Below are 16,754 nucleotides of genomic sequence, written 5' to 3'. Positions count from 1 at the left end.
GCTTCGACATTTGCCAACAGCGTCAAAAGAAATATCAGTTTTGTATGTCAGAGAGGCAACTTTCCCAACTCGTGGAGAGAGGCAATTCTGATAACTCTCCTCAAACCAGGAAATGACAGCACGATTGCCAGTAGTTACCAGAGCGTCGCCTTAACGACCTGTTTAGAAAAGACCCTGGAGTGAATGGTTAACCTCCCTAGGTCTGGTCGTCAGAGACCAGGAAACTCCTCAGCCGCTCACAGTGTCGCTTCCGCACATTTCGGTTCACTATCGACAACCTGACCCTACTGTTCAGCAGGCTTTCCTACGTAAATATCACTATCTTCGCACATTCATCGATACTGGTAAGGCGTATGACACTACTTGGAGACACAATATTCTCGTGCAACTCCATCAATGACGCTTTTGTGGCCACCTCCACACTTTAATATGGTACATCCTGCCTAAGCGCTTTTTTAGATCTCGAGTTGGTGACGAACTGTCGTTCTGAGTAGGAGAATGGTGATCTTCATCGTAGCGTTTTAAGTGTTACCCTCTTTGTCACAACTATAAAGAGTAACACGTGTGCAGCACGGAGACCCCTACAGTGCATCTTATCTGCGGATGATTTTGCTGTTTTCTGTTTGTCCTCCAGTGTTGCGAGAGCAACCCATCAGTTGCAACTTTCAGTGCAGAGGTTAGAGGAGTGGTGTGCGTGGACGGGTTTTCAGTTCTCTGAAGATAGTGTGTACGTGTGTGTGTGTTCATTTTAATTGCACTCGTAGTATTTTTAATTTACATGATTTGCTTATGAGGGACACCACTCCACATTTCAGAGACTCAATGAGGTTTCTGGACCTCATTTTCTACTCCAACCTGTCATGATTGCCACACCTGAGACACCTGACAGCAAGAACTCTGAACGCACCGAACATTATAAAGTATGTAAGTCACAGATCTTGGGTAGCTGACAGGCCGCATCTACTGCAGTTTTATAGAGCTTTCGTGCTTTCGTCGGAAGACGATAGGTGCACAGTGCATAGATCGGCGAGGCCTTTTTTTTTCAGTATAATTGGCGCTGTCTACCACGAGAGTATTAGGCTGGCCACAGGTGGTTATAGGACAGTGGCTCCAAACCATTCTGAGAGTATTACGCCTGAGTGGAATCAGATATTGGCTAGCAACCAAACGTCTCCTGCCACCATCGACAACATTAGTGCCCAGCTAAACTTTTGAATGAAAAAGAATTTTCATCGAATGCCTTAACTTTTTAAATGACGGGAAGTATACGATATTTAGTTTTCGTAGGTTTCTTATTAAACCCCGAAAGAATGAGTCAATAAGACAGTTGATACCGCTTAATTCTATCAAAATTTTATTTATATTTATAGAATGATGAATAATTCCCAGTGTATCGCGAGTGCTGTCTACAACTCCTCCTCAGAAGAGAGCGCTAATTATCCACATTGATGGTAGATACTTATTACAAAAGCTGCTTCCTCTGTACCACTTCTCTCCCTAGTGCAATTTGCTTCACTCACACTCTGTAGCCCCATTTTAAAACCCGATACGTCAGAGGATATACACTATATCAACTGCTTGTGTACCACTAGATTCCAGTACTTCAAAAATGGTTCAAATGGCTCTGAGCACTATGGGACCTAACATCTTAGGTCATCAGTCCCCTAGAACTTAGAACTACTTAAACCTAACTAACCTAAGGACATCACACAACACCCAGCCATCACGAGGCAGAGAAAATCCCTCACCCCGCCGGGAATCGAACCCGGGAACCCGGGCGTGGCAAGCGAGAACGCTACCGCACGACCACGAGATGCGGGCAGATTCCAGTACTCCCTATCCCTGAAATGGTAGAAATTGGAAGACTTTAAGCTGCCAATGCTTTACGTGTGACCACTGGCACACAGCATAAACTGTTGGCACTTCGTGTTGAAAAGCCCACATCTCCAAATAACTTTAAACTATTCAGCAAATTTCATTTCATGTTATTACATTAGTAAAACTCCTGTTAGAATTATAATTGTCTAGCTCCAGGGAACGAAGGTAATTGGCTGTTCGCTCCCTACTATCGATAGCCTCCTCACAGAACGTGGAGTGGGGGTAGATAAAACCGATACCAGTATTCACTTCTGAGTAACTGGTATTTTTCTGTATTTGTTTTGTCTTAGATATTATTAGTAACCCAGTATGAAACCGCTGTACCAATTTGCCACAGACGTGGTGTTAAGATTTTTGGTCTTTTAATAGAACATTTAAAAAAAATGAGTTCAGTAGGTCGCTCTGTGGCTTCTGCAAGGTTTGAAAGATATTCTTTTTGATGGACTCAGATCAACACATTATCGGACAAATATTTATGAATAGAGTGGACCGTTAATATTGGCCACTGGATTAATTTATATTGAAATTTTAACAGTTGTCATGTAGTTGCTCCTGGTAAATGTTATATTTTGCCTAGAATATAAATTGTTCGTTTGAATTCATTGATAGGCGATTTTTCGCTTAGCCAGCAAAAAATCAATTGTATTCAAATTCCTGTTAAAATATATAGCTATATATGTGACTAAAAGCGGTTTTTCCAGTCGGAAAAACTAAAGAAAACAAGAACTCTACAGGTCGGATATATGTCTGCCATTTCTGTGAAATGATAAGGTAAAGGAAGTTGTGGCAACAGTAATAAAGTAAAAACTACACACATCATTCATAGATTTTAATAAAACTAGAAAGTGGTTCATCTGCTGCCTATGTCTACATGTTGTTGCTGTGGTGTTCAGTCCGAAGACTGGTTTGATGCAGCTCTCCATGCTACTGTACCCTGTACGAGCCTCTTCATCTGCGAATAACTATTGCAGCCTAGATACTTCCGATTCTGCTTACTGTATTCATTTCTTTGTCTCCCTCTGCTATCCCCCCCCCCCCTCCCACACTTCCCTTTTATACAAATTTGTTGATCACCTGATGTTTCAGGATACCGGTCAACGTTGATCACTTGATGTTTCAGGATACCGGTCAGCAGATCCCTTCTTTTGCTAAAGCTGTCCACACATTTCTTGTCGTATGCTTTTATCTGACAGTAACCCTTGGAAACGGACAATACGAAAGAGAGAGTTCACCAATCTCACTTTTCACCCTTTAGCTATGACAATTCGGAACGCCCAAATATTCGAATGATCATCGCTTAATATGTGATTTTTGAACAGGGATTTAAGAAACTAGAGTCAGTAGGAGTATACTGGTGAATTTTTTGTAGTATCGAAGCTGTCAGTTCTTTCCCAGAAATGCAGCTAATGGTGGAGGGTCTGCGTTTTCTCTTATTTACGTATTTTGTTTTATATTTTGATTCTATGTTTTTTGAAAGGTACAATGCAAAGTCTGACAGAGCCTTCGAATTTTCCATACTTGGTTTATGTTGGAAATCATAGAAACAAAACGTCGGAAATAGGTTATTTCAGAAATGTTACTTTCAGCGTTTTTAACAGGTTGTAACAATCCGGAGAAGAAAAACACCGGGGTAACCGAAAACCGGTTGTTTCAGTGACAACCACCATCCCTAACGCGGAGGTCGGAGGCTTGTCCATTCTGTTGGGGGGTTGGGTTGATTTGGGGAAAGAGACGATACAGCGAGATCATCGGTCTCATTGGATTAGGGAAGAATGGGGAAGTAAGTCGGCCGTGCCCTGTCAAAGGAACCATCCCGGCATTTGCCTGATTTAGGGAAATCACGGAAAACCTAAGTCAGGATGGTCGGACACGGGATTGAACCGTCGTCCTCCCAAACGCGAGTCCAGTATGCTAACCACCGCGCCACCTCTGTTGTCCGTTTTGTGATCAGGACAGGTAACGATCTGTGGCAGATACGACCATCGAGTACAATGCTTTTGTGGGCACAATAACTCAGGAGCTCGCTGATCAGCCCACAATGTTGAACATGAGGCTCTGCAACGAAACACCCTTACCATTTCGCATGCTGACCGATCGACACCGTCACGTACGATAGCAGTGTAACGGCTTCATCGAGACTAAACTGTAGATGAATGGAAACGTGGCACCTGGTCGAATGTATCACGTTTTTTGGACATCACATAGATGTTCGTGTCCGGACACATACTATGCTTTCTTTTGTTTGTCTCCAGTCTAAAAAAAATTGTTCTAATGGCTCTTAGCATTATGGTACTTTACATCTGAGGTCATCAATCCCCTAGACATAGAACTACTTAAACCTAACTAACCTAAGGACACCACACACATCCATGCCCAAGGCAGGATTCGAACCTGCAACCGTAGCAGCCGCGTGGTTCCAGAATGATGCGCCTAGAACCGCTCGACCACAACAGCCGGCTATCTCCAGTCTCCTGCCTGGTCTGATGGGGTGTGCCGCAAATCCCTTACCCTTGCTAACCTCATCGTTTCAGACTAGCACTTGAACCCAAAGTCCACAACTATTTGTTGGATGTACTCCAGTCCGCCTTCCCGTATATTTTTTGCCTTCTGCTCCGCTTTTCCCGCTGTCCATGATTCACTACCGTAAAATACCGAGCTCCAGACGTAAGTACTCTGATATTTCTTTCTGAGATTAAGGCCTATGTTTGACACCAGTAGACTTCTCTTGGCTACGAATGCCCTCTTTACCTCTACTGGTCAGCTTTTATGTCTTGCTTGCTTCGTCCGCCATGGGTTATTTTGATTCCAAGGTACCAGAATTCCTTAACTTCATCTACTTCGCGAGAAACTTTAAAACAAAACAGATGAGTAACAACATCTGTTTAATTTGATTCTTACATATCTCGCTATTCTCATTTCTGCTACCTCCCTGTACTTTTAACCTCTTTCAGCTTACCCTCAATCAGCTGCGTACTCAATTCAACAGATCCTGTAATCTTCTTCACTTCCGTTTCAGATATCGAGCCATGTGGGAATCATCACTGATATCCTTTCACCTCAAATTTTAAACCCTCTCTTGAACCTTTTTTTTATTTCCGTCATTTCTTCATCGATGTATAGACTGAACAACAGAGATGAAAGGCTGCCTCCCTGTCATACACCCCTTTTATTCCGAGCACTTCGTTCTAGGTCTTCCAAACTTATTTGATCGTGTTTTATACATTGTGTTTTACCTCCCTTTCCATATAACTTACATCTGTATTTCTCAGAATTTCGAACATTTTGCAGCATTTTACACTGGCGAATAATTCCTTCCATGAGGACAAATCTTTTGAAAGCCTCTAGATTTTTCTTCAGTTTCGATTCCACCATCAAGCGCTATCTCAAAAATTCCTCTCCAGTGCGTTTGTCTTTCCTAAAGCCAAACTGATCGTCAACTACAAGATCGTAAGCTCTGTTTTCCACTCTTCTTTATCTTAATCTCATCATCAGCTTTGATACATGAGGTGTTAAGTTAATTGTGTGATAGCGCTATTACTTACATCCCCTTGCTGGCTTCCAAATTGTGTGAATGATGTTTTTCGGGAAGTCTAGTACTTCAGTATCCCACTTCATTCCACAATAGTTTGTCCCCAAGATCCTCTTGAATTTAAATCCACCATTAGTATATGTGCACCTAGGTACGCCTTATGTGATTCCGGAATTTAGTCTGACCATGATGTAATCCAGCTAGCATTTTTTAGTGTATCTGGGTCTTTGTGCGTAAACTTTTGGCTCTTTAGTTTCCTGAACGGAGTATTCGGTATTACGGTCTGAAGTTTGTTGTGGAGCAGTTCTCTTCTTTGTTATCCGCGCGGGATACCCAATCGGGGTACCAGCGTGGTCTAAGGCGCCTTGCCACAGTTCCGGCGGCTCATGCCGTCGGAGGCTCGAGTCCTCCCTCGGACACGGGTGTGTGTGTGTTGTCCTTAGCGTCAGTTAGATTAGGTAGTGTGTAAGCCTAGGGACCGATGACCTCAGCAGTTTGGTCCCATAGGAACTTACCACAAAATTTTTTCCTTGTTACTACTGAAAAACCTACATTCTCCCATAACACTTTCTTCCGTTTCTTCCCTTACATTCTCTCTCATTATTAGATTTTAATCTCGCTTTACACAGTAAATTACCCGTTGAATATCTTCATATACTTTCCCTATATCTTCATGTTTGCTTGGGATCTTGGCGTGTATGCCTATACTTGTTGTGGCGTACCTATTAGCGCCGGAACGAAGACGACGAACGTAAGACCAGAGAAGGCGGTGAGGAAACGTCAGCCAATAGCCCGCTGACAAGGATCGCGCCACGACAGGAGCTCACTCTAACCCAAGTGAATATAAGCACCGGAAATTAGCGCTCAGATCGGCTCAGTATACGGACATTAGTGGACGGTTGTAGACCGGCGCTCGCAGAACAGACTGTAGTGATCCATATCAAGTGTTTACTTGGACTTTGTCTACAGCGAAGAACATTTACTGTTTGCATGTCGTCCCTCGCTTGCGACATTTGCTGTAAATAAAAAGTTAAGTATTGTCAATCTGCTTTCTAGAAATAAAATTACTAATGTTATTTGCTTGAATTGTTGTATAGCATTCCGAGAACGCAGCATCCCTTAGGCACCCTATACGCCGCCCCAATGAGATGGAAGCATCCTCTCTCAGAAGTTTCAGCGGCGGGTGTACTTAAGTTGGAACATTCATGTACTGTTCCCATTTTGTGTGTTTGGCAGTTGAACAATATTTACAGACTTTCACAGTGGCCAGGACTCGACGCCTTCTGAATAGACATCATACTGAAGAGTGACGGATTTATAAATGTTTGGCATCTGTATATATTTCGACATTCAAACCTACTGTTAGCAACTGACGCTGCAAATATAGCAACGAAGTTGTATATTATTTATACTATTTCGTATTAGATGTAGAATAAATTAAAATCTGAATTCTCTATTCATGAAGGGCATCTGTTCCTAGCTCCTGTACTCACTAAAGAACCACACAGTCTGCAAAGGAAGACACAATACTTTCCTACACCAGCGAATCGTACTCCCGTATACCATTTCCTGCTGCTGTTGATACTACCCCATATTCGTCTCATCGGAAATTTCCTCATCTTTGAATTTCACTTTACTAATCCCTATAAGATGTAGACTGAGTCTTTGCATTTTCGTTTCCAGACTTTCCGGCTTTCCTACCATATTCAGATTGTTCACGTTCCGTGCTACGTCTCATACAATGCTATCCCATCGTTGGTTAGTCCATCTTTTTCTCATGGTCGCCTCCCTCTTGAGAGTTCTCTAGCGTGGATCCAAATGGGGTATAGTGCCGAATCTACTGCCAGTGGAGAGATCATCATGGCACTTTTTCACGTACAGGTCACATGTCGTGTGGATCCACGTTATGTCATTCAGTTCCATAGCTTTCTTCATCCTCGTGTTGTTAACACTACTGAGTTATCCGCCTTTTAGGGGCAGATTCACAACCCAACGGTAAGAGAGTTACTCTGAATCTCTCAGTTCCTCCGCGCACTGTGAGAAGGTCGTTGGCAGAACGAGGGTGACTCCCTATGCCGGTAGTCCTTGTCCGTTATTGTTGATGACTTTTATTCAAAATTTAATCATTCCATGTGTTCCAAACCTGGACCGAAGACATTTTGATCACTCTTCAGATACACTATCCCTAGGCCAAAGGTCAAGTCTGTACCCTTTTTTGTTTGGTCATCAGTCTACTGACTGGTTTGATGCGGCCCGCCACGAATTCCTTTCCTGTGCTAACCTCTTCATCTCAGAGTAGCACTTGCAACCTACGTCCTCAATTATTTGCTTGACGTATTCCAATCTCTGTCTTCCTCTACAGTTTTTGCCCTCTACAGCTCCCTCTAGTACCATGGAAGTCATTCCCTCATGTCTTAGCAGATGTCCTATCATCCTGTCCGTTCTCCTTATCAGTGTTTTACACATATTCCTTTCCTCTCCGATTCTGCGTAGAACCTCCTCATTCCTTACCTTATCAGTCCACCTAATTTTCAACATTCGTCTATAGCACCACATCTCAAATGCTTCGATAATCTTCTGTTCCGGTTTTCCCACAGTCCATGTTTCACTACCATACAATGCTATACTCCAGACGTACATCCTCAGAAATTTCTTCCTCAACTTAAGGCCGGTATTTGATATCAGTAGACTTCTCTTGGCCAGAAATGCCTTTTTTGCCATAGCGAGTCTGCTTTTGATGTCCTCCTTGCTCCGTCCGTCATTGGTTATTTTACTGCCTAGGTAGCAGAATTCCTTAACTTCATTGACTTCGTGACCATCAATCCTGATGTTAAGTTTCTCGCTGTTCTCATTTCTACTACTTCTCATTACCTTCGTCTTTCTCCGATTTACTCTCAAACCATACTGTGTACTCATTAGACTGTTCATTCCGTTCAGCAGATCATTTAATTCTTCTTCACTTTCACTCAGGATAGCAATGTCATCAGCGAATCGTATCATTGATATCCTTTCACCTCGTATTTTAATTCCACTCCTGAACCTTTCTTTTATTTCCATCATGGCTTCCTCGATGTAGAGATTGAAGAGTAGGGGCGAAAGGCTACAGCCTTGTCTTACACCCTTCTTAATACGAGCACTTCGTTCTTGATCGTCCACTCTTACTATTCCCTCTCGGTTGTTGTACATATTGTATATGACCCGTCTCTCCCTATAGCTTACCCCTACTTTTTTCAGAATCTCGAACAGCTTACACCATTTTATATTGTCGAACGCTTTTTCCAGGTCGACAAATCCTATGAAAGTGTCTTGATTTTTCTTTAGCCTTGCTTCCATTATTAGCCGTAACGTCAGAATTGCCTCTCTCGTCCCTTTACTTTTCCTAAAGCCAAACTGATCGTCACCTAGCGCATTCTCAATTTTCTTTTCCATTCTTCTGTATATTATTCTTGTTAGCAGCTTCGATGCATGAGCTGTTAAGCTGATTGTGCGATAATTCTCGCACTTGTCAGCTCTTGCCGCCTTCGGAATTGTGTGGATGATGCTTTTCCGAAAGTCAGATGGTATATCGCCAGACTCATATATTCTACACACCAACGGGAATAGTCGTTTTGTTGCCACTTCCCCCAATGATTTAAGAACTTATGATGGAATGTTATCTATCCCTTCTGCCTTATTTGAACGTAAGTCCTCCAAAGCTCTTTTAAATTCCGATTCTAATACTGGATCCCCTATCTCTTCTAAATCGACTCCTGTTTCTTCTTCTATCACATCAGACAAATCTTCACCCTCATAGAGGCTTTCAATGTATTCTTTCCACCTATCTGTTCTCTCCTCTGCATTTAACAGTGGAATTCCCGTTGCACTCTTAATGTTACCACCGTTGCTTTTAATGTCACCAAAGGTTGTTTTGACTTTCCTGTATGCTGAGTCTGTCCTTCCGACAATCATATCTTTTTCGATTCCTTCACATTTTTCCTGCAGCCATTTGGTCTTAGCTTCCCTGCACTTCCTATTTACTTCATTCCTCGGCGAATTGTGTTTCTGTATTCCTGATTTTCCTGGAACATGTTTGTACTTCCTCCTTTCATCAATCAACTGAAGTATTTCTTCTGTTACCCATGATTTCTTCGCAGCTACCTTTTTTGTACCTATGTTTTCCTTCCCAACTTCTGTGATGGCCCTTTTTAGAGAGGTGCATTCCTCTTCAACTGTACTGCCTACTGCGCTATTCCTTATTGCTGTATCTATAGCGTTAGAGAACTTCAACGTATCTCGTCATTCCTTAGTACTTCCGTATCCCACTTCTTTGCGTATTGATTCTTCCTGACTAATGTCTTGAACTTCAGCCTACTCTTCATCACTACTATAATGTGACCTGAGTCTATATCTGCTCCTGGGTACGCCTTACAATCCAGTATCTGATTTCGAAATCTCTGTCTGTACTTTAGGGGACATTTATTTGTTCTCCCATGGTTCCTGTGGTAGCTATCGGATGCACTTTGACCAGTGCGGGTTTCGTGATCATTGTTGTGAACAATGCGGCGATTGATAACTGTCCGTGTCACAAGGCCACCAGAATCGTTCTACAGTGGCCTTAGGATAGTGAACTGTCTTTGATTTGCTGGCTACCAAATGCACCTGATGGTATAACTATGTAACGCTATCGGGTGCAAAATCCTGGCCAACAAATCGTCGGTCCGTAAATCACATGAACTGCTTGACCTGTGAGTTGACATATGGTGTCATATAGCTCATGGAACCTATCAAGTACAACTGGAATTATTCTAAGCAGCAGCGCTGCTGTACAGCGAGCCAAATGCGTTACAACACGCTATTAACCAGGTTGAAATATACGAGGATAATAAGGCAATTGCCACAACCTGATTTCCCATTAACTTCGCTCAGTAGAAGAGGAGTCACAATAACTTAACCCGTGTCTCGGCTGTTCCGTAGATACTTGACCGTTTCTGAGAAGACGACGGTAAATTTTTCGACGCATTTTCTGTGCTTTTAGCGCGCGTTACTTTCAGTAATAATATTGGTTCGGTGGCTGTCGTTGCAAATTCTCAAGTTCTATCCTCGTGTTCGAAATCTTATTATTGTTTTTATTTGGTTTATTTTATTTTATTTTATTTCCATTTGTCTACCCATGTCTATAGAAGGTTACTACAGAATGTTTCCTATCAAGATGGGGGATACATGGGCGATATATGAATTGTAAAATTTTAGATGGATTTCATTATGTCATACTTATATAAGTGTGGGTTGTATTTTGAGGAATTACAATCCTTGTATATTTTAATATCATTCTTATATCAATTCTTATATTAATTCTTATACTAAACCGGAAAAAAAATTAGTACACCTGGAAAGACGACGTCAATTTTGATCCGATGTCGGCGTATGGAATCTGGTGGATACTGATAATGACTTGAACGTCGTCCGCCAACAGATAGTGTAGTGGCACAGCTACCAGAGCGCCATCTGTGTCTATCTTTTAGCAGCGAATGCTCGCAGCCAGAAGGCTGGAACCATGCCACGGAGACGCACTCGTTTTTCCTGCTGAACGAGTTTGAAATGTGTCGAACTGTGGGATGGCCCTTACGGAGAACTGCCACACAAGTTGTATGTCCTGTGTGAATTGTGAAACGATGCTGGTATCAGTGATCACACGAACGTTCTCACACACGCAGACGAGGTTCTGGACGTCCACGCAGCACAGGCCCCAGCGTCGTATTGTAAGGACCACAGCGACAGGCCTTACAGTTACCACGGCACAGATAAGAGGGCCCTTGAGCCCAGACCTGTCAACATGAAATGTTGCGAACCGGTTATTGGCAGTGGGACTACGGGCAGACACACCTGTATCCCGTCATCCCCTCACGCCGCAGCATCAACGAGCCCGGCTTGTCTGATGCGAGCCCGGTTTGTCAGAGGATCGTTTGAGAGATGGAATGGCGCGCTGTGGTCTTCCGCTATGAAAGCAGATTCTGCCTACAGGCAAATGATGGTCGTTTGCGCGTACGACGTGGACCTGACCAGCGCTGTCTCGTAGAATGCATTTGTCCAGGACATACTGGTCCAATCCCAGGCCTTATGGTCTGGGGAACGATAAGCTACAACTCATTTGGTGTTTCTGAAGGGAACGCTAAGCAGCGGTCACTACCTACAGGACGTTGTTAGATCCCTTCTTTCGCCGTTCGTGCATAGTGAAGGTGATGTGTTTCCCCAACGGGATAAAGCTCAGCCACGTACTGTCCGTGAAACTCAACTTGCTCTGTAAGATGTGCAGCACCTTCCCTGGATGGCACGATGTGGGATATGATGGGATGAGAAGTGACAAGTGTGACTCGTCAACCAACAACTCTTACACAACTGCCTAAAGAGGTCGAATAGGTGGTGCTTGACATATCCCAGAGTAACATTCGTCATCTGTTCGATCGACTGGATGCCAGAGGCAACGTCTGCATTGCCACTAGCGGCTGCTACACCAAGTATTAATATGCGTGTTTCAGCATGGATTGATATCTCGTACCTCATAACAGCTTGTGCTATTTGTCTGTAGATGTAATTGTTTCACGTACTCCATAAGCACTGTTAAAAGGATTTTGAGTAAATTGTATACCTCTAAAAGTATATACCAATTTCTTTCCCGGCAGTGTATTTTAATCTTATGTTTATTCTTCAGAAAGATCTGGTGCATTGTCTTGATCATTCAAGCGTTCGAAACATAGAAATTCCAAACACCACGAGCATCACGTGAGGGCAGATTTTCCACAGCGATATTTTTTCTTATAATCTCCTCCGAGGAATAAGTGCCGTTTACAATGCTGAAGATTTCAAGATTTGGCAATAATTTCGCGGCAGACCAATACTTCACTAGAAACTGGCGACTGTAGTTGACTTCGAAACAAGCTACAATACAGAAATTTCACTGAAAAGAGTTGTAAATAAATTTTTCAATTATTTATTGTTCTTTGTTTAATTGATTCACCACACGTAAAGCTAGTAGGTGAATACAGACAACGTTATTTCAATATACACTGGACAATATTCGTGTAGAAATCTTCTAAAGATACTGTACGTAAGCTGTAAAGAGAACTAAAAATAATAATTTTGCTCCGAACATGGTGAGCAAAAAGCGTGAAGCCGCGACGCCACTGTCTGCGCAACAGCTCCGCTTGAAATACATATTAGGTAAAAGGTAGAAAAAGTGACTCAAAAACTTTGAACGTCGTTTTCTGAGAAATGCTTGAGGTCCTATTGACAAACGGAGACACATGTTCGCATACTTTGACCCCTCCGGCATTGAATAAACGTTTCAGGTAATGGGGTTACGGAACTTGCCATGGTCTTCTCGTTAGCAGAATAGGGACAACAATTTAAGGACGGACAGAAATGCCTGTAGCAGGAAGCATAGACATTGTGTAATGAACAGCCCGAAGAAACCTACCGCATTTGGGGTAGGAGGCGATCCAGAGGTCGTCTTCGTAGATGTCGAAGTCCCTGAGCGCCTGCGCGTGCTGCGGGTAGAGGTCGGTGACGATGCAGCCGCTGGGCCGCACGCGGTAGGCGCCCGGCGGGTACACCCTGCTGCGGCAGGCGGCGGCCAGGCGCAGCGCCGCCGGCTCCGCCAGCTGCTCCAGCTGCAGCGACATGGCGCGCCTGCCGGCAGGCAACCAGCGCACAGTCAGGAACACACCCTCCCCTTCCCAGCCGAAGCAGAGCACCTCAACGGCTGTCGAATACGCCTGGAAAATGGTACCAAAAGTGACTGACAAACGAATACAGTTGAGCATACAAAGTGCCAATGGTGTCCGCTCGTTTTAATACACTTACTATGGTTATGCGTTTTAAGGAATATAAGGAGATGGGACCTGGATAAACTGACTAAACCAGACGTTGTACAGAGTTTCAGGGAGAGCATAAGGGAACAATTGACAGGAATGGGGGAAAGAAATACAGTAGAAGAAGAATGGGTAGCTCTGAGGGATGAAGTAGTGAACGCAGCAGGGGATCAATTGGGTAAAAAGACGAGGGCTAGTAGAAATCCTTGGGTAACAGAAGAAATATTGAATTTAAGTGATGAAAGGAGATAATATAAAAATGCAGTAAATTAAGCAGGCAAAAAGGAATACGAACGTCTCAAAAATGAAATCGACAAGAAGTACAAAATGGCTAAGCAGGGATGGCTAGAGGACCAATGTAAGGATGTAGAGGCTTGTGTCACTAGGGGTAAGATAGATACTGCCTACAGAAAAATTAAAGAGACCTTTGGAGAGAAGAGAACCACTTGTATGAATATCAAGAGCTCAGATGGCAACCCAGTTCTAAGCAAAGAAGGGAAGGCAGAAAGGTGGAAGGATAATATAGATGGTCTATACAGGGTCGATATACTTGAAGACAATATTATGGAAATGGAAGAGGATGTAGATGAAGATGAAATGGGAGATACGATACTGCGTGAAGAGTTTGACAGAGCACTGAAAGACCTGAGTCGAAACAAGGCCCCGGGAGTAGACAACATTCCATTAGAACTACTGACAGCTTTGGGAGAGCCAGTCCTGACAAAACTCTACCATCTGGTGAGAAAGATGTATGAGACAGGCGAAATACCCTCAGACTTCAAGAAGAATATAATAATTCCAATCCCAAAGGAAGCGGGTGTTAACAGATGTGAAAATTACCGAACTATCAGTTTCATAAGTCACGTCTGCAAAATACTAACACAAATTCTTTACAGACGAATGGAAAAACTAGTAGAAGCCGACCTCGGGGATGATCAGTTTGGATTCCGTAGAAATGTTGGAACACGTGAGGCAATACTGACCTTACAACTTATCTTAGAAGAAAGGTTAAGATAAGGCAAACCTACGTTCCTAGCATTTGTAGACTTAGAGAAAGCTTTTGACAATGTTGACTGGAATACTCTCTATGAAATTCTGAAGGTGGCAGGGGTAAAATACAGGGAGCGCAAGCCTATTTACAATTTGTACAGAAACCAGATGGCAGTTATAAGAGTCGAGGGACATGAAAGGGAAGTAGTGGTTGGGAACGGAGTGAGACAGGGTTGTAGCCTCTCCCCGATGTTATTCAATCTGTATACTGAGCAACCAGTAAAGGAAACAAAAGAAAAATTCGGAGTAGGTATTAAAATCCATGGATAAGAAATAAAAACTTTGAGGTTCGCCGATGACATTGTAATTCTGTCAGAGACAGCAAAGGACCTGGAAGAGTAGTTGAACGGGATGGACAGTGTCTTGAAAGGAGGATATAAATGAACATCAACAAAAGCAAAACGAGGATAATGGAATGTAGTCGAATTAAGTCTGGTGACGCTGAGGGAATTAGATTAAGAAATGAGACACTTAAAGTAGTAAAGGAGTTTTGCTATTTAGGGAGCAAAATAACTGATGATGGTCGAAGTCGAGAGGATATAAAATGTAGACTGGCAATGGCGAGGAAAGCGTTTCTGAAGAAGAGAAATTTGCTAACATCGAGTATAGATTTGAGTATCAGGAAGTCGTTTCTGAAAGTATTTGTATGGAGTGTAGCCATGTATGGAAGTGAAACATGGACGATAAATAGTTTGGACAAGAAGAGAATAGAAGCTTTCGAAATGTGGTGCTACAGAAGAATGCTGAATATTAGGTGGGTAGATCACATAACTAATGAGGAGGTATTGAATAGAATTTAGAATTGTGGAGAAGAGGAGTTTGTGGCAGAACTTGACAAGAAGAAGGGACCGGTTGGTAGGACATGTTCTGAGGCATCTAAGGATCACTAATTTAGCATTGGAGGGCAGCGTGGAGGGTAAAAATCGTAGAGGGAGACCAAGAGATGAATACACTAAGCAGATTCAGAAGGATGTAGGTTGCAGTATGTACTGGGAGATGAAGAAGCTTCCACAGGATAGAGTAGCATGGAGAGCTGCATCAAACCAGTCTCAGAACTGAAGACCACAACAACAACATGGTTGTGCCTTATGCCTAGAACCGCACAGAAATTTGAGTCTTAAGCGCCGTTAATTCTTCTCTAACATGAATAATTGTAACAGCGGCGTTGATAATCTATAAAGTCTATAATATTGTCAAGACGTTGTGGTAGTGGTTCAGACACACCTTTAACTACAGCAATCGTTCTGGAATTTTGAGAAATCAACAGACAATACAAGGTGTTCGGAAATTTCCGTTACAGCGTTGTAGGACTTGTAGAGGGCAGCTAGTACATAATACAGGGGCAATTCATAAATAATGCACACTTTCTTTTTTACTCATTTTTTTATCTCCTTACAGTCGTTCAATATAGTCTCGCTGCATCTCTATGATTGATTCCAAACCTTTCGGAAGCTCTGTTACTCCATCCAAGACGCCACTTCTGTTCATCTGTCAAATGGCTCGGGTAATGGTGGTAGAAAGCACTTCCACAGAAACATAACGAAGTCCACGATTAAGTTTTTTCAACTTCGGGAGCAAGTCGAAGTCTGGTGGACTCATATCCGGGCTGTAGAGAGGAAGCGGCAACACTTCCCATTCGTACTCGCCCAGTTTCTGGGCTGCAACAGTGCCGATGTACGGGGGAGAATTGTCGAGGAGAAATAGTGGCCCAGCATCGAGCAGCTGGGGTAGCATTTTGGGCATTTTTCTGCGCAGATTTTGCGTCAAGTTACAATACATTGCTGTGATACTTGTTCCACACAGGACTCCATTTGTCACAATGATTCCTTGTCGATTATAAGAAAAAATCATCATTAACTTGAGATTTGATTGACAGCATCAAAATGTTTCTGGACGGGGAACATTTGAAGTTCTCCATTCATTGGAGTGTGATTTCAACTCCAGTTCAAAGTCTTTAATCCATGTTTCATCAATAGCGCAATTCGACACAACAGTCCTTAAACCTCATGGTCCAATCGTTGTTTGAGTGAGGTTGTAATATCCAGGCCTTTCTGCTTTTCTTCAGCAGTCAAACAGTGTGGGACCCACCTTGCACCAATTTTTCTCTTCTTCAAATCATTTGTCAAAATACGGCATACTGATGTTGGGGGGAATTCCCGTGGCTTGAGAGAGCTTCTCACAAGTCGCACCACGATCTTCCAAGAGCGTCTGCCACAAGTTTCGCACTTCATTCATCTGTTGACATTTTTGGCCTTCCGGGTCTTGCATTATCGTTTATACGATAAACACGAGAACGATTGACCAGCGTGAAACAGTACTAAGATTCACGGTAAACTCACCACGCACTGATAGTATCCGATACTTCTTGTTGGTCCATTTCTACCTCTCGCCAATTTTATGTTAGAGTATACAGTGAACAAAAAAAAAAAAAAAAAAAAAAAAAAAAAAAA

The 16,754-nt window shown here is 42.8% G+C and overlaps 1 protein-coding gene across 1 annotated transcript in view; it reads right to left on the bottom strand.

Moving 5' to 3' along the window:
- The window catches only part of LOC126251513 (luciferin sulfotransferase-like), a 320,306-nt gene that overhangs the window by 156,701 nt on the left and 146,851 nt on the right, over positions 1–16,754 (bottom strand). The window contains exon 2 of the mRNA XM_049951991.1: positions 12,861–13,072. Coding sequence (XP_049807948.1) covers positions 12,861–13,065 — 205 coding nt within the window. The 5' untranslated portion in view covers positions 13,066–13,072. The remainder of the gene's footprint in view (positions 1–12,860; positions 13,073–16,754) is intronic.

Source organism: Schistocerca nitens, chromosome 4, assembly GCF_023898315.1.
Source record: "Schistocerca nitens isolate TAMUIC-IGC-003100 chromosome 4, iqSchNite1.1, whole genome shotgun sequence".
In the NCBI taxonomy this organism is placed as follows: Eukaryota; Metazoa; Arthropoda; class Insecta; order Orthoptera; family Acrididae; genus Schistocerca; species Schistocerca nitens.
Note: the sequence above shows the minus strand (reverse complement) of the source record. Positions and strands in the feature narration are given on the sequence as shown.